Source organism: Panthera tigris, chromosome C1, assembly GCF_018350195.1.
Source record: "Panthera tigris isolate Pti1 chromosome C1, P.tigris_Pti1_mat1.1, whole genome shotgun sequence".
NCBI lineage: Eukaryota > Metazoa > Chordata > Mammalia > Carnivora > Felidae > Panthera > Panthera tigris.
The window spans coordinates 157910657-157929299 of record NC_056667.1 but is presented as its reverse complement, the minus strand read 5'-3'; the positions used below and the strand labels follow the sequence as shown (position 1 = coordinate 157929299).

The following is an 18643-nucleotide window of genomic DNA, read 5'->3' as shown; positions in this document are numbered from 1 at the left end:
AGAGATTTCTCCATATTCCCTGCTCCCACATATGCATCTACTCTCAACACCTCCCACCAGAGTGGTACATTTGTTACCTACACTGACACTTCTTCATTACCCCAAATCCATAGTTTACATTATGGTTTACTCTTGATGTTGTATATCATATGGGTTTGGACAAGAAATGACATATATCCATCATTATGGTGTCATATGGTATCTTCACTGTCCTAAAAATCCTCTGGGCTCTGCCTATTAACCTCCTCCTACATCCCTGGCAACCACTGATCTTTTTACTGTCTCCATAGATTTGGTTTTATCGGAATGTCATATATTTGGAATCATACAGTACATAGTCTTTTCATACTGGCTTTCACCTTGTAATATGCATTTAAGTTTCCTTCATGCCTTTTCATGGCTTGATAGCTCATTTCTTTTTAGCACTGAATAATTTCCATTGTCTGAATGTACTACAGTTTATTTATCCATTTACCCACTGAAGCACATCCTGGTGGCTTCCAAGTTTTGGCAATTATGAATAAAGCTGCCTCCAACATCTGTGTGCAGGTTTTTGTGTGGACGTTAAGTTTTCAACTCCTCTGGGTGGATATCAAAAAGCGTGATTACTGGATCATATGGTAAGAGTATGTTTACTTTTATAAGAAACCACCACGCAGTCTTCCAAAGTAGCTGTACCATTTTGTATTCCTACCAGCAACGAATGAGGTACCTGTTGTTCCACATCCTCATCTGCATTTGATGTTGTCAATGTTATAGATTTTGGCCATTCCAATAGGTGTATAATGGTATTTTGTTGTTTTAATTTGCATTTTCCTGCTGACATATGATGTGGAGCATCAGACTGTCCCCTCTTAGTGGGAAAAAAAATAATTTTGATGTTGTTTTTGTGACCACCCCAAAAGCATTTAGCAGAGTGTTCTGCACAGAGAGGATGTTCCTGTTCAGAAAATGTTTGGGGCAAGGATACCAGATCAGGACTGAGGCAGTCTTGACTGCAGTGTTTCTTAGCTACCATCTGTAAAATGGGGTAAGATTCCCAACCTACTTTTCAGGGTTAGTCTGATAATTACAAAAATAAGGTGAATGAAAATGCCTTGTATAAACTGGAAATTGCTATGCAAAAATAACATGTTAGGAAAACAAGTGTTACCGTTTGTTAGTCAAGAAGGAAATAACTCCCACCTCTAGGATCATTCTAGCTTAAACAGCTCCTGTTTCCCATAAATCAAAGTTATTTACTTTCCTGTAAGTCTTCCCTAAAAAGATAAAGGTCTGGATGTTTATAACAGCTTTATTCACTGTCACTAATAATTGGAAACAAATATCATTTAGCTGGTAATTGGCAAAATTGTGGTATATCTATACTCTGGAGTTCTGCTCAGCAATGAAAAAGCACAAATTAGTGTTAAATGCACCAACACTGATGAACTGTAAAAGCATTATGCTAAGTGAAAGAAGCCAGACACAAAAGTCTATGTACTATATTACTCCGTTTTTATGACATTTTGGAAAAGGCGTAATTATTGGGACAGAAAACCCATTGGTGGTCACCAGGAGCTAAGGGTGTGGGAGGGATAGTGACAGAAAGGGCATGAGAGAGCTTTTTCATAATTTTCTTTTTCTTGATTGTGGAGGGGGTTACCTGACTGTATGTGTTCATCCAATTTTATCAAACTGTTTGTGTTTTATTGTATATAAATTACACCTCAATAAATATGACTTTTAAAAATCACCAGAACTTAAAAATAAAAAAAATAAGGTCTTCTCAAACTGATTGTTCCTGGAAAGCAGGATCCAATCACTTCTCACCCACTAGGAAGAAAAAGTCTGGTGGGGAGAGCCCTGCTGCTGACGAGGGACCCTTCAGAGCCATTTGTATCATTGACCATAGCTGGTTTTGACACTAAGTACTTGGCTCAAAGTCTATGAAATTAGCAGGCTCTGGTTGCTTGTACATCTCAACCGTCACAACTTTATTGATGAGAATGGCTACCAGCTGTCACCTCTGCCTCCACCTCTGTGCTCGGTGATTTAGACTTCACGGCCACAGCAAATCAAGCCATGATCCTGCTATGGCTCTTCGTGTTGGGGTTTGAACTCCCAGCCAAATGGCTGTCGCTCAGCTGTTATGCTGCCAATCACCCGTCACCGTGGGTTAAGTATGATATGCACACTGAGATCTTCCAACTCCTTAGACATCTGAAAGGCGACTTGCTTTCCACACCAGCAGGCAGCAAATCTGGGTGATATTTAACTCCTGGATTTTAGAGTTTCTGACTTCATGGAAGAGGATGAGCAGGGGACTTGCTATTTTCCAGAACGAGTTACAGCAGGGCCTCAAACCAGTGAATGGGGAAATGATGTCAGTAGCATACTAAACCATTAAACCTTAACAATGTCGAGGTGAGTGAAAAAATTTCTCTACACAAATGAATCAAGCTCTTGGCATTATGGAGCACAGCTCTTTACAGAAACAACAAAACCACCTGAAACATTTCACATGATATTATTGCTTTTTAACTTTTCCTGTCAGATAAGCAAGACATAAGTTAAGATTTGGAAAATTATTTATTTTTATTTTTTTATTTGAGAGAGAAAGAGAGACAGAGAGTGCGCATGAGTGGCGGAGGGCCAGAGAGAGAAGGAGAGATAGAATCCCAAGCAGGCTCTGCACTCAGCTCCACACAGGGCTCAATCTCAGGACTGTGAGATCCCGACTGGGAGACCATGACCCGAGCCAAAATCAAGAGTCAGACACTTAACTGACTGAACCACCCAGGCACCATGGAAAATTCTCTGTTATAAATGTTTTATTGTAACTATATTTAAGATTTAACAGGTACTATTTTTTCCTCCAAAAGTGAGAGAAATAGTTTGATCTTTTTGAAGTTATAATATATATGCTCACTTACATAGATGTAGGTATATATACATATATATATGTATATACATATACAGAGGGAGTACTATACAGACTATTTTTCCCAGTTAAGTTCTTATTTGGGAAGGGAGTACAGAGAGGGAGCTAACATTTAATGAATATCTACCAGGTACTAGGTACCATGCAAGATGCTTTGCATATATTATTTGTAATCATCTTCACAACAGTCCTGAGAATTAGGCCTTAATGAGTCCCATTTTATAGGTGAGGAAACTAAGGCTCAGAAGTTAAGTACTTTTCCCCAAACCATATAACAAATTATGGCATAGCTGGGAATTAAAGTCAATTGCTTTTGTTTGCTTGATTTTCTTAATTGTTTTTTGTAACATTTATTCATCTTTGAGAGACAGAGTGTGAGTGGGGGAGGAGCAAAGAGAGACGGAGACACAGAGTCTGAAGCAGGCTCCAGGCTCTGAGCTGTCAGCACAGAGCCCAACGCGGGACTTGAACTCACTGACTGCAAGATCATGACCTGAGCTGCAGTTGGACGCTTAACCGACTGAGCCACCCAGGTGCCCTGTTTGCTTGATTTTCTTTCCTTTTTCTTAAAATTTGAGTATAGTGGAATTACAATGTTACAGAAGTTTCAGGTGTACAACACAGTGATTCAACATCTCTATACATTATGCTATGCTCACCACAACTATAGCTACCATCTGTTACCATAAAACATTATTATAATACCATCAACTATATTACCTGTGCTGTACCTTTTATTCCCATGACTTAATCATTCTACACCTAAAAGCCCACTCCCCTTCACCCATTTGGCCCATTTCCCTATACCCCTTCCCTCTGGCAACCATCAGTTTGTTCTCTGTATTTAAAGGCTGATTCTACTTTTTATTTACTCATTTGTTTTGTTTTTTTAGATTCCACATATGAGTGAAATCATATGGTATTTGTCTTTCTCAGTCTGACTTGTTTCTCTTAGCATAATACTCTCTAGGTCCATCTGTCTTGTTGCAAATGGCAAGATTGACACTTAGGTTGCTTCTATATCTTGGCTATTATAAATAATGCTGCAGGAAACATAGGGGTGCATATACCTTTTTGAGTTAGTGTTTTCACTTTATTTGGGAAAATACACAGTAGTGGAATTATCGGATCATATGGTATTTGTTTTTAATTTTTTGAGGAAATTCCATACTGTTTTCCATAGTGGCTACACCAATTACATTCCCACCAACACTGTACCAGAGTTCCTTTTCCTTCACGTACTTCATCAACACTTATTATTTCTTGTCTTCTTGATTTTAGCCATTCTGACAGGTGTGAGGTGATATCTCATTGTGCTTTTGATTTGCATTTCCCTGATGATTAGTGATGTTGAGCATCTTTTTATATGTCTATTGGCCATCAGCACGTCTTCTTTCCATTGAGGTCCTCTGCCCATTTTTAAATCAGATTTTTGGGGTTTTTTGGTTAAAGTCAATTGTTTTGATTCTAAAGTCCGCTTGCTTAGGTTGGTATATAGAGCTCTTCCAAAAGCTGGTACCCTATGTCCATGTGCCATATCCAAGATGGAAACCAATCGCAGAGTGTGGTCTACTGAAAAGGGAACTGGGTGAGGACTCAGAAGAGGGCTTTGATGCCAATTCTTAAGCTCAAATAACACATAAGGGGAGACAACTTATTTAAATTCCCTGTGCTTCTGTTTCATCTGTTAAAGGGAAAAACAAAATTTGCCTTTCTACACACAGGAGTCTTTTGAGGAAAAGAAGCCCAATCACTCTTGCCATAGCAGTTCATTTTTTCCCCTAATGTTTCTTTACTATTAGGTGGATATAGCCTAAATAACTATGATTCCATAGAATAAAGGCAACCTGAGTGTGTTATTGATCATGATCATGTTGCTTCACTCAAGGTTGAGGTGGTAAAGATGCCATTTTGGGCAGCACCTCTTTTTAGCCAGATTCTGCAGCTCTATATGAGGTCCAGCATGGAAAAGATGATTCAAAATTGAAGCACTCATGGACTTCCTCTGAAATTTTAACCTTGAGTCCTGCTGGTACAGATGCACCAAAGGTTCACCTTGAGCACAGTTCTGTGCCACATCAACATGATATCAGGTATTAGCAGACCTCGAGTCCACATTGGCTTTGCAGTGTCCTCTCTGTGCATTAGGTGAATAGCACCCTGCCCTGTGGGCATTATATTCAAACACGAACATTTGATTTCATAGCAAAGGACGTTCCTTTGCGTCCCAAGTCATTTCATGGCAAGAATTCTACTGTTTGTGCCCAAGTGAGGTTTGGCAGAGGCCATTTCTTAACAGAAACCTTGAGGCTACAGGTCAGGCCTTCTCTCTGCTATATACCACTTCCTCTAAGCCAAGCTTCAGGGGAGCTCCGTATGTCCTGTCCTGTATGTCGTACATGTCTCTGCACATGTCTTGTTCATAAACAATGCACATTTTCCCAAGTAAAGCACAATACTGGTCCCCACAAACATTTTCCCCCTCCAAAATGTTAAGCCTATAGCTGTCAGAAATTAGTCCCAACTTTTTACCTACAAAGTTAGAGAAACCCAGGCCGTGTGCAGATGGACTGGGCAAGATCCCTTGCATAAACCTGAAGGTATTCTGTCTTCTGTTAAACAAAGGTTTAGAAGGCAGTGGAGCTAGTGTGCACCTCATAGCTCATCTCAAGCCTGGATACACCAGGTAACACCTTCCTCTGGATGTTGCTTTACTCTCGAATGGATAGGACCTAAAACACCAGGAAAGGAGAGGTAGCTGGTTCCTTCCCAATGGACAGGAAGAGTTTGGAAGCTGTCTTCCTCACATTTTGAGGAGGCAAGTGTGTGTGTGAAATAATCAGGAATCTAAGAGACAGAAATGGAGTGAGTCAAGAAACAATGGAATAGAGATACAATGGCAAACAGCAATGAAAGGAGAGGAATGAAAGAGGTTGTGCTTGTTTTCCTTTTGTTAGTTCAAAGTGGGCCTTTTCCTTCAATGGTACATTCACTTGACCTTCCTCTGCTGTTTGGCTTGTGATCAACAATCTGCTTACACACAGCTCTGTCAGAATGAAAAAATATCTTCTGTGATCATTTTTACCTTCAAGAAACATGGGTTATTTCAATGTAAATCCTCAGCTATATTTTATAATGATTTTGGCTCATTGTATTACACTGAAGTTTTACAGAATTTCCTCCCAATATGTGTTGGCATAATATAGAGTACCTGATTTATACAAACATCATCTCTCTAGGGGACAGGATATTTTATAGCCCTCTGTATCAGAGAATGAAAATTTGATGCTCCAAATCAAATCCCATCATTCACCATGGTAGCTCCAGCATAAAGTAGATACTTAACAAATAGTGAAGGAAGAAAGAAATTTCCAAATTTAAAATATAATTGTCCTGCACACCTAGGGATATTTCCAGAAATCTAGTTCTAGGAAATTACTACAACCACCCAGTCACTGCCAATTCACCAAGAGTGCTAAAGAAACCAACCTTTTAAAGTTAGAAAAGGCTAGGAGGAGGCCTTACTCCCCGAGAGGTTTAAAAGTTCAAGCAGCTTTAAATACTAAAAATTTGGTTTTGTTATGAAGTAGGGTCAAGTTTCTAAAAGTAGTTAAACAGGTTCTGATAGGCTGCTATCTGGAAATGTATCTGAGTGTGCTGGAACCTATCTGGACATGATGCTTGCTTTCCCTTCTGGAAGCAGCATTTAAAGCAACTCTCATTGGCCGGTATCATATGATGCACCCAGCAGTTCCAGCTGAATCCAGTTTAAAATGCCTGTTCATGGGCATCTGGATGGCTCAGGGGGTTAAGCATTCCACTCTTGATTTTGGCTTGGGTCATGAGCTCACAGTTCATGATATGAAGTCCTGCATCAGGCTCTGTGCTAAGGGTGCAGAGCCTGCTTGGGATTCTCTCTGCCCCTCCCCAACTGGCATGTCTTCTCTCTCTTTCTCTCTCTCTCTCTCTCTCTTTCTCAAAAATAAATAAACTTTAAAAAATAAAATAAAATGCCTGTTCACAGGCTCAAGGAAACCTAAGTCTTGCCAGAGTCACAGCTGATGCTCCAAAAAGCATTCTCCCCAAAAAAGCATCAGAAGGAGAAATGGCTATCGTTTATCTGTGTTGTTGGAAGGGCCAAGCAGGAGAGTAAGTAGGAAGCTGATCAGAGGACACAGAGAAAGGGAAAACAATTTCCACTGCACTGAAGCAATTAGATGAAAATATGCTGTAAACCAATGGGCTCTTCCTGCTTCTGGGGGTTAGGAGGACAACTGGAGTGGGGGCTGGAAGAGCCTACTCTTTCCGGAGACATTCTTTGAAATTCTGCTCCCAGCCCCTCCGGCTCCACTGTCACCTACTTGAGGCATTTCCCCTCCAAGATGGGAGGCCCACCACTTTGCTCTCATTTAAAAAACAGATCTTGAATTAGAGGAGGAATTTTAAGGCCAATGCTTTCAAAAACTTAAAGAATGAAATATTGTAGACCTTTTATGAATCGCCTGCAAGTTATGTGTTTTGATACAATTTACTGAGGAATGTGTGCATTTTTATTTGACTAAATCTAGTTATATCCACTTTCTGACACTTAAGGGTTCATTAAAAAAATAATAGATTAGTAAGGGAATGACACATAACTGTTACTTTTTACTTAGAATATCCCATCTCTCTGAAAACTAATACGTTTTCAATCTTACCTGATCTAAAAAGTATGTAATTTTAAATTTTTTGGTGTTTAAAAGAATGTTTTCCATTGGCAAGAGCCTATTATTAGCATTAACTAATAAAAACACACGAAACATGCCATTTCTCACTAAGATGATATTCAAAGTTGCTCCCCACCCCAGCAAAAAAAAAAAAAAAAAGGGAAAATGACACACTATACTTTTGCTTGGGATCCCTAGCTCTCTCTCCTCCAGATTCCTCACATCTCATAAAGGCCCTTTATTGCTGGTGCAATGTTATACACTTAGGAAATGGATGAGTATGTACCTAGGGTATTTTTTTCCGTTTGTTTTCTCTTCCAGCATTTGATCACTGGCTGGTGAACTGTTTGGGCCCACAGAGATCTCTAGACCACCAGCTCATGTATTTGAAAGGCATCTGTTTATTTTGAAAATGCAAATGTGGCCTACCTCAAAGACTGACAGGCAAGAAATGACCCACTGAGCAAGGGGAGAGGTTTCCAATCTGGAGCCCTGTCCCTCCCTCTACCATACCGAGATCACTCGCTGTCAAAACCACTTAAACAAGCTCCGGGAATCTGAGTGAAGGGCCCACAATTAAAATGAACAGACTCGTGTGTGTGTGTATGTGTGTGTGTGTGTGTGTGTGTGTGTGTGTGTGTGTGTATCCCCTTCCCTCCTTCCCTCTCTCTCTTTCAAGAATTAGCCAGGCAGATCATTTCTCACCTAGTTTAAAGTAATGATGAGGTCAGTTACAAAACGACGCTGTACCTTTGAAATGGTGGCTCCTAGACTGAGGGCTTCCTGGAGGAGGGCCCTATAACAGGGACACTGGCCTCTTAGTAGCAGCCCAGTCCTGGGGACGGATTCCCAGAGAAAGCCCAGGAAGGTTAATACCCCGACTTTGATCTCTGTCAAGGCATACCAGCAAGAATTAATTTACATTTCAGATGAAAAAGGTTGACAGCATGAAAAGGCATCTTGTTTCTGGTATGTGAATGTGCCGTAATAGATCGGGAATTCTGAAAGGAAGTTCTGAGGAAGCTAAAGGGATAAGCTGTGCGGCTGCTTTTATTGGGAAGGAGATGAAAGGCAAACAAATTTCAATATGCGCTGGTCTGTAGCAACATGTAGGCCAAATGCTTCCTAAATTTCAAGGGCTGCTCTTTTAAAAATATATAACATATCTTAGCAACACTACCCACAAAAAAATGCTATGGGCCAGAACTTGAAATACAAAGAAACGCATTGCATAGAATCTAAATTTCCAATGAAATGATTTGTTGAAAAAAAAAATTAGAGAATAAGTTTCAAAAACAATCAGAATGGCTGTCTATGATAACATCTCTAAGTCACTTCCTGCAGGCTTCACAAGTAAGGGAAGCACTATGTCTGGGGCTTGTTCTGCCCAGAAATATTCTCGTGGGGTGAAGAAGAGCTTGTAATGAGAAGGTTATGCTTTGAGAACACACCCCAAAACAGAGAAGTTAGAAGGAGGTGGCTTTGCTTTTTAGATCAACACAACCATGGCTTCCAATATAAAGATACGGAAAACATTCTCAAGTAAAAGTAATCTGCCAATAAAACTGCAAATGCTGTTACCCTCCCCAGGCATCTTTTCTGCTAACACAAAACCAGCACCTTGATTCCTGTGTTGGCTGAAGGGCAAAGGGACTCTGCCTGCTTTTGCTCTGGCTGCCACATGACTTCTAAGAGGGAGGGGTGGCTTGAGTACCACTCTCAACATCCTCATGTCTGCCAAAGTCCCTGGAGACTCCCGATGCCACCTGATAAGGAGGAACACTCGTTGCCAGGCTAAAAAATGGGGTGATTGCAAAGCTTTAAAAAAACAGAAGTACCTTAAAGAGATGTGTTCTCTCTGGTTCCACCAAACAAGATTATCCTTCCATGGTACCTACTGCACTGGTGCTCTACTGGAACGACGCAATCATGACTGACCTGATCCGGTGATGAAGCAAACCTGTCTGTGTTTTCATGCAGCCCTTACTTGGCAATAACAGAGTGCAAACAGGGAAGCCCGTAAAGATCGTTTTCAGAGAGGGAAAATTTGCTTTATGATCCTACACACTGGACTCAGTGGATCAACAATATATAACCCAAAGTTTATATTTTAAAACATATGTTGGGCTTTGGGCCAAACTGCAGGATCTGAAATCAGTCCAGGAGACTTTGGGGGGTGGGGTGGAGAGGGCTGTGTGTGGTGTGGTGAGTGGAGGTGGGCAATAGGGAACAAATGCACTTTGAGTTGTTTTTCTTAAGCTGCAACTACAATTGCATCCTTCTTCCTGAACTCTTTGAAGTTGTAGAGCTTAAAACTCCTAGGGGATGGTGTTAAAAGCTACACATTTGCATTTAAATGATGCCCTCTTCTTTCCAAATATTTTGGTTCTGAATGAAGATGTCTGGCCTCCACAGTGGCCTAAGAGAGTTCTGACAAGTGTTCCTGGAGTCAGGCTCTGGGCAGGACCATCTCAAAAAGATTGCAGCTGTTTTACTAAGGAGTTTGCTTCAAGGCAACAGTATCTGAAACCCTATCCTTTGAGCCTGTGGAGTCCACTGGACTAGCCCCTGCTCTCTCATTCTGTCTCCACTGTCAGAGCTCCAGGCATGCTGGAGCATACTTCTTCCAGAGCCTCCTTTAGATTATAGAGCTTCAAATGATGAAGGGAACCCAGCCTGGAAGCCACCACGGATATTGCCATTTGCAGAAGAACAGAGCCATCCAGGAGCCAGGGACAGGTCAGATGAGCCAGGAAGCAGAGCTCAGAGCACTCATGCATCCAGGCCAAGTTGAGCCACAGCTTACCCCAGGGTGGGGGTGGGGGTGGTGCAGAGGACCACCCTAGTCACAAACAGGCCAGGGTGTGGGAAATTCCATTTGCTGGGAAAGTCCCTGAGCTATTCTTATCTCTGTGATGCTGAAAGATGGGCCTTGCATATAATCAGAGAAATTCCAAGGTAATTAGACACCTTCCAGACTTAACCAGACTTTAGCCGGTGCTCTCCTTTCACAGACGACGGACATGTGACTCCAAGAAGGAAAGGAATTTGTTCAGCTGGCAGTATGTAAAGTTGACTGTGTCCAATCTGCCTGTGTTCAAATGCTGACTCTGCTCCTGACTAGCCATGTGACTATGGACACGTTACTTCACTTCTCTGTGCCGCAGGTCCCCTCTCTATAAACCAGGACTTACTTTGAGCATCTTTCCACAAGTATGCAGTAAGTGCTCACTGTCAGCCTTGCTATCATCACGCAGGGGGTGTGTCAGAACAAGGACTAGAACCCCCACTAGGACTTTACCTTCTATTCCGGTGCTCCTGAATTATTAACCTTTCAGCTTTCCTAAACTCATATGAACTTAATCACAGAATATTTTCAAGTGGACGCTATGAAAATGATGTTTTAATTACCTGCTTGAATAGGAACCGCAGACTCACTCCTTCTGTTGCTTATTTTCTTAAATTTCCTCCGAGCATCATATCCTCTCCAGGCTAAAAATATAAAACCATGTGCTAGGAATGACATTAATTTAAGAACGTGCCAGAGAATTGATATAAGCTGTTTTCCCTCCAATCTATTACCCCTCTTCTCCTCCCTCCTGCTTTCTCCCTGAACAAAATGAGCAGAGATACGTGAGCGATGATGGGGGAAGAGAGGCCTCTCTGTACTCTTAGCTCGGCTTCCAAGATGCTTCTCAGAAGGAGTTATTTTTGCTCTAGCAGTGAGTTTCCAGAACACTGGAATCTACTTATGAATCATTGGGACCTCCATCCCAGCTGAGGTGGTTCCCTGTCATTCCAACCCACAGAGGAAGCTCCATTTTCAAGACTTGGGGTAGGGTGGTTTGTTGAGATGGTGGGGAAGAACTGAACAGCCTGCCCTGCCCAATTTTTTTTTACTGGGGAGGAAGGTATGAACATCAATTTGAAGGAGTGAAAAATAATGATGGGAGTCAAGGGGAATAATTAGTAGCATGACACGTGTGTTTGGGGAGAGTGAACCATGTGCTAAGAGCAGTGCTTCGAGAGAAGAAAATAGACGGTAGAAAGGCAAAAGGCAAAAGAAATGGATGAGGATAAGAGAAAGAGAAAAGAAACCTCTGGGGATGTGCTGAGTCCTGTAGAAAGAGGACTGGGGCATTCAGCTGCCTGCCAGGAGCATGACCACTTCACCGTTTTGTCCCTCCCGTTAGCATCACAGCCTTCGGTGTTGCTCAGTGTGGTCGTGAAGTCCAGAGTGAACGACATGATTCTGGGTTATGAGGGCACAAGGGAAACTGTCCACTATGTACAAGATCTGACACTTTCATAACCACTCAGCAACAGCACAGGAACTCAGATGCTGTTTGTAACACAAATGACACACACGTGTGGAAAGAGACCCTGGATGGGCTGGGCGTAGGGGAGAGCCGAGCAATTTGTTCCCTAGGTTTATAAGCTTTGTCTGGGCTAGAAAAGCCTTTGGGAAATGGCGTTAGTGATTCTGATGTTGAGAACTTGGTGATGGGCCTGAGGTGTGTATTACACATCAGTCATCTGGGAGAAGGGGCACATGTCCGTGAGATCTGGGTTTTACCTCTTCCCACTTCACACTGCCTCTATCTTGCACTTATCACGGTGTGTTGTGACGTCTGTTTGCTTATGTGGAGGTCGGAGACCACGGTAGTCTTGCTCATGGCTAGATTCCCAGCATCTAGCCCAGGGACTGGTCTGCAATAGGCACTCAATAAATATTTGCTGAAGCAAGGAAGAAAGGAAAGAAGAAGGGAAGGGAAGGTAGGAGGAAGAGAAGAAGCCACTGAGAAAAGCAACAGGCGAGCGGCCTGAGTGCTTGATGAAATGCCAAGATTCAGGACCATTTATTTACCTGACTGGATGGCAATGGCCCCCTTCTCTCTCTTCTCTCTGACTCTTCTGTATCTCCTGGCTCCAAGCCACCCCTTGGCATATGCCTGCAGCACAACCACCCTGCCTATGACTTCTCGTAGCAGCAAATTCAACTGCTCAACATGGTAATATTTGAGAAAAACCTGAAATGAGATATTACTTTTAGCATTAAATATGGGTTCCCGAACAGATATCCAGTCTACTCCAGAGTATTCTTAATAAAAATATTAAAACCATTATCTAAATAAGTTTACAGTGACGTGTTTTATGCCAGTATTACTGACTGCTTAGGAGCAAACACAACTCCCTTTCTAAGGTTGAGCCAATTATTGGTTATTGACGTGAACAAACAATGAGGTTAATGGGGTTTAGGAGATTCCAAATGTTCTCCAAAAGTGCCTTATAACTGCCAGGAGTTCTATATTCTCAATTTGACTTCTACTATCTGTCTCTACAGCCCTTGATGGAGGCACTAACCAACAGAACTGACCCATGGCCAGCAGTGGAAGTTTGGGAGAAGGACGTACAGGACCCACAGTGATCTAATTCCTGCTGAGGAGCAACCGTGTTGTCATCAACACTCAGGCTACCACTGGCTTTGTAGGACAATTCAGAATGGGTCATAAAAACCTGGGATAAAGCGACAGGATGTTTCAGATGAAAAGCTATACACAATGGGACTACTACTCAGGGTATACAGTAAAAAACACAGCAAGAGTCTAATGAAAAATGGACAAAACTGTAAAAGATACTTTTTATTGTCATTAATAAGATTTGTGTATTTCCATGAGGTGCTGGGATAAACAGCATTTAAATTAGAGGGACATTTTAAAATGAGCTCAAAGTTCTCATTCTAGAAATGTTAAATGGTTCTCTCAAATTACATGCAGAACAGGAGGCAAACCCTCCTCTTCTTGTCCAGAGGTCCTAGGACCACTCCTGACCCAAGACCAGCGAAGATCACTGTTAGGCTGGGGTCTTGCCTGCTAAGCTACACAATGTACAGAGCCGGTCATATCACTGACAACAGACAAAGGTACACAGTAGAGCATCACAGGTGACAATGTGAACAATAAAGAAAGAACTACCTTTGTTTTTCCCAGCACCCAGTGATCTAATCTGGACTTTTCCAAGATAGCAACACAGCTCTCTTTGCTAGCAACAGGTGTTTCATGTGCTTTGAATGCCAAGTAATAATATCTACAAAATAAAAGAGTAAAATAAAACATTTTTAGTTATCATTTGATACAGTATAGGACCTACTGTCCAATAATAGCATACTAGGTAGTGAGAGGTATACAACTTGTACGTATTAACTTAGCTCTTACTTGCTTTTAAATTTTCTGCTACATGTATTTCCCTTTTAATATTGCTTTATAATTCATATTCAGTGGAATACTTGGCATCTTTTGCATGTAAAATCAAAGTATCTAATCCATTAAGAAAACTGAAATTCAGACAGCTCTTCTAGGGAAAGTCATCATTTTAAACGTTAGCATTATTACAATATAATTTGTAATCCCACTGTATAAATTCTGACTCTACCTTGAAATGTTCCCTCTGAAGCTATTTGTAGATAGCAAAAATGAAGTAGCCTAATACTATTGAATTGGTCCACTGAGCCACATGTCTCTCTCAAAATACAGAGTAGGCATATTTTTTGATATAATCACCAAAACCACATTTGTCTTCCTAAAAAACTCATTTTAACGAACTTCCATACTTTCTGGTTGGATTCAAAGAACACCCACAAAAGGGTTTTTCCCCCTCTCCTTTTTTCTCTCCATCAAAATACACACACACACACACACACACACACACACACACACACACACATTTTATTCTTTTAGAACACCTTACCTTAGTTTTTCTCTAAAAATTTTCCAGGGATCTTTCCTCTGCTCTTTGCTGCCATCTACAATTAAATTCAACCCCTTGGAAGTTTAATTTCCTTGTCAAAGGAGTTTCCTGCCATTCCTCAGACAAGGTTGAGCTGTTATTTTGGAATTACTATACTTTTAAATATAGAGCTGTTTTTACTTTTTAAGAAAAATTGCCCCAATACAAAATATGACCCTTCCTCTTGCCAAATATTCCACATCTTTCTGTTTATGGAAAAATAAACATACCTGATTAGCACTTGGGTCATTTAACTTTATCTTTGTGCTACAAGACTGTTTTACAAGTTAGGATATACTGTTGAATTTGCTGGAAACATTTGCATTCAGAGATCCTGGGAAAGTTTCCAAGGCTCTGAGTCTCTGTTTCTACCATTGGGAAGGAGGGGCAGTGCTCTCAAAGAACCCCTGAATGATGGCCAGGACTATGCTAGGTCATTTAGCCAAGCCCAGGAACCTGCTCATAGATGACATCTTCTGGGGCCAAGTGGGAGGAGGTACAGCTGGGAATCAGGATTAGGGCTATCAGGGCAGTTCATGGCATTAGCACATTAGCCTCAGTTTCTTTAGGACTATAGTTTCAGTCATGGCTTCTCTGACCTGGCTCTAGCTAAAGCAAAATGTTTGTGTCCTGGAGTACACGGGGATGATGGGAATAGATGGCAAATCTATATGGGTGAATGTTTGGGGAAAGCTGAAATACAAATAGCATGAGGTATGTAAGTCAGTGGTAAAACAAGGATTTCCTACACTCTTTCCATTAGGCCTGGCCATTTATAACACAAACAACCCTGGCTTTAATCAACCCAGGGTTAATACTATTAACGATGAAGTATTTAAAGAGAATCTAATGAACGATCAGTCCCGTGTGAGATATGGGAAGAATGTAAGGTATGTTCCAGCTCTCCAATCAAGGATTTATACTTGTTTTCCAGTCATCTATAGATGGTTCTTAGCAGTTTCTAATTTTTAAATAGGCAGAATGAATCCTGAACTAGCATAAATATTAGAACTTAGCTTTGATTTCTGGTCCTTCAACCCAATCTCTTAATTTATTATGATGCTAATATTCATATTTGGTTTAGTTCAGAAAGAGATGGGTAAGAGTACTACAAAGAAGTGAAAGTTTCAAAAAAATACTAAAAAAACCATGTAAGTGATATGTCTGTAATAATCAGGTCAGATAAGTACAATGTGTATTTCCTCCATGGAATAATTCTGGATTCTGGTAGGTACCATGGTAAAGAAGCACTCTGGCGGAGCTCCTGTGTGCTTCCATATAAGGACAAAACAGAAAGTCACCAATATAAAAGATCTGTCAGCAAGAGGGGTCTTTTTGGGGAAGATCTATTCCAGACCCCCTTCCCGAAGCAGTTGGATGAGTTAAATGAACAGGGGATATGCAATCACAAAATAGTAAGTATAAAGGTCCTAAGGGCCTGGGTACTTGAGAGCATTGCAAAGACCAGTTCTGCCCTGAGCTGCCTCTTGTAGGTAGAATTTACCTCTCAGATTGGAGTCTGAACACTGAATTAAGAGTAAGAAGATCTCTGTTGGGTAACTGTAAATCACTTCTCTGTACCTGAATTCCCACAGGTGGGAATGGGAAGCAGATAAGTGGTTCTAAATTCTTTTTGGGGGCAGGAATCTATGAAAATCTGGAGAAAGGTATTCATATTCCTTCTCAAGAAAATGTTCTTAACGCATTGCATATAAAGTCAAAAGGTACACATAGCTCCTGTTGGACCTCCAAAGACTAAAGAGCCCTTTCCTGCTTTAGAACTCTATGGAAAGTCTTCCAAAGGTCTCATCTCATTAAAACATATAAGCTGTTAAAACAGTAAATATCCAGTTGAAAAATATTTCTTCTCAAATATGTTATCTAGCTTTCTGCCTAAAATGGTATATGGAATAAAGACTCTTCAAGGAAGAGTTTTTAAATGTAACAGGCTAAGCAGTTTGTCAAGTATTAGTAAAAGTAACAGGCAATTAGAGATACAGCCTCCTGCATTTAAATTATAGAATCATAAACTGGAAGTATCTGTAAGATACTAGGACATATTAGTTTTCTATTGCTAGACAACAAATTACTCCAAAATTTAATGCCTTAAAACAGACATTTGTCATCATATGTTTTGTAAGCATTTGGAATTTAGGAGCAGCTTACCTGGGCAATTCTGGCCCAGGGTCTCTCATAAATTACAGTTGAGATGTCAGCCATGGCTGCAGTCATCTAAAGACTTGCCTAGGGCCACATGATTTATTTTCAAGATGGTGCACTCACATGGCTGATGGTAGAAAGCCTCAGTTCCCTACTGGCTGTTGGCAGGAGGCCTTGGTTCCCTGCCACATGGGCCTCTTCAGAGGACAGTCTGAGTATCTTTATAACATAGAAGATGGTTTCCCTCAGAAGCAGGGATCCCAGGGAGAAAGAGAGAGAGAGAGAGAGAGGGAGAGAGAACGCACTAGTGAACGGGAGGAACCCATAACGCCTTTAATGACCAAGGCCTAGAAGTGACATACCATCACTTATTTCATCTTCTATGTACTAGAAACAAGTCATGTAAATCCAGACCAAATTCAATGAGAGAAAAATTAAGTTCTACCTCCTGAAGGGAGGAGTATCAAGTAATTTGTGAACATGTTTTTAAACCATCACAAAGAATCTCTCTAGATCATTAAATATCTTACTGACACAGAAAACTGTTTTTGGTGAGATGAAATGACTTGTCCAAGAGGACATCAAGTAAATGACAAAGGCTAAGATTATTATTTAAATCTCTAAACTACCATGTAATTGATTTAAAAAAAAAAAAAGCAATATGAATCCAGCTAATAAAGCTAGGTTTTTTAAAAATATTTTTTTTATTTGTATTTATTTTTTGAGAGAAAGAGCATGAGCAGGGAAAGGGCAGAAAGAGAGGAGGACAGAGGATCTGAAACGGGCTCTGTGCTAACAGGCTGATAGCAGCAAGCCTGACATGGGGCTTGAACTCACGAACCGTAAGATCACAACCTGAGCCAAAGTCTGATGCTCAGACTGAGCCACTCAGATGCCCCTAAAGTTGTTTCTAATGTAAGAGAGAGAAACAAAAAAGAGTAAAAGTAATATCATTTCTCACCAGAACATACTGACAAATTTGCCTACATAAAAATGAAAATTTTCTATAGATATAAAAAAAGAAAACTTGGGAAGAATTGGTCTTCTTTAGTTTGTCTATCTAGGTACAATGGTTTTTTTTCATACTATAATCATGCTCTCTACAGAGCTATCCCCAACAAAAGTTATTGTTAGGAATGTAGGTGTATCTGCCACCAAATCAACGGTAGTGCATTTCTTAGGCTGACCTCCAAAGCCTATTTAACCTATTTAATTTGAATAGTACCTTTGAGGCAAATGGGGGCTTTTATTTTTCTTCATTTCTCCTTTCTTATACTCTTCAGTACAGGTTGATAAAGTCTTTGGTAAGACAGAGTAAAGAAACAGAGACTATTAAAGTTGTCCTATGAGAACTGGTCCATCTCAGTAAGAGGAAGGCATTTTAGTTTTGTTTGTGTTCCACTTAGGAAAGTGTGAGAGACTTATGTCTAAGAAACTGTAATGACCAAACACTGTCCTTCCAGGGTGGAGCCAGGAACAAAGCCTATAAAATCCCTAAGAACTTCTAGGCTTCCCTCAGAGGAAGCAGGACCCTCCAGGAGGGGGACTAAGGGTACTATAAAGAGGGAGTGAAGATGAAAAGTGTCCCTGGACTTCATTCAAGATGAGCTCTGGGTCTACTAAAAGAAACCTTAATTGCAAAGAAAAGAAAAAAAATATTTAGAAATTTTGGAGTTTTTGAAAGTTCCAAATCAGCTGCCAGTGAGGCTATTTTCTTTCTTATAAAGAGCTAGACTTGAACTCTTCTAGACACAAAGCAGGCAGAGCTGACAGCTTACATCTGACCAATCATATTTCAAAGCCTACCACCACGTGTTGGAGACACCAAGGCCCTAGAGTATGTAGGACAGAGTACTAGTCGAGAGCTACATCTGGACATCCGCGGAAGGCCTCTCAGGTATTTAGCAGAGTAAGTGATTAGCACCTGCATGGGAAGAAACTACTCAAGGCTGGGCAAAGAACCATCTAAGAAGACTAGAGGGAATAGTGCCCGATGCTTACAGAGGGCTGAGAATAGTGCCTGTTTCTACCAGCCAGACTGATCAACCTCATAATTCATAGGACAATG

At 40.8% G+C, this 18643-nt stretch overlaps 1 protein-coding gene across 1 annotated transcript in view; it reads right to left on the bottom strand.

Moving 5' to 3' along the window:
* MYO3B (myosin IIIB) overlaps positions 1–18643 on the bottom strand; it is a 224951-nt gene that overhangs the window by 123243 nt on the left and 83065 nt on the right. Inside the window, exons 15-17 of the mRNA XM_042994661.1 lie at positions 13605–13716; positions 12497–12659; positions 11041–11121 (exon numbers count right to left, since the gene is read on the bottom strand). Coding sequence (XP_042850595.1) covers positions 11041–11121; positions 12497–12659; positions 13605–13716 — 356 coding nt within the window. The remainder of the gene's footprint in view (positions 1–11040; positions 11122–12496; positions 12660–13604; positions 13717–18643) is intronic.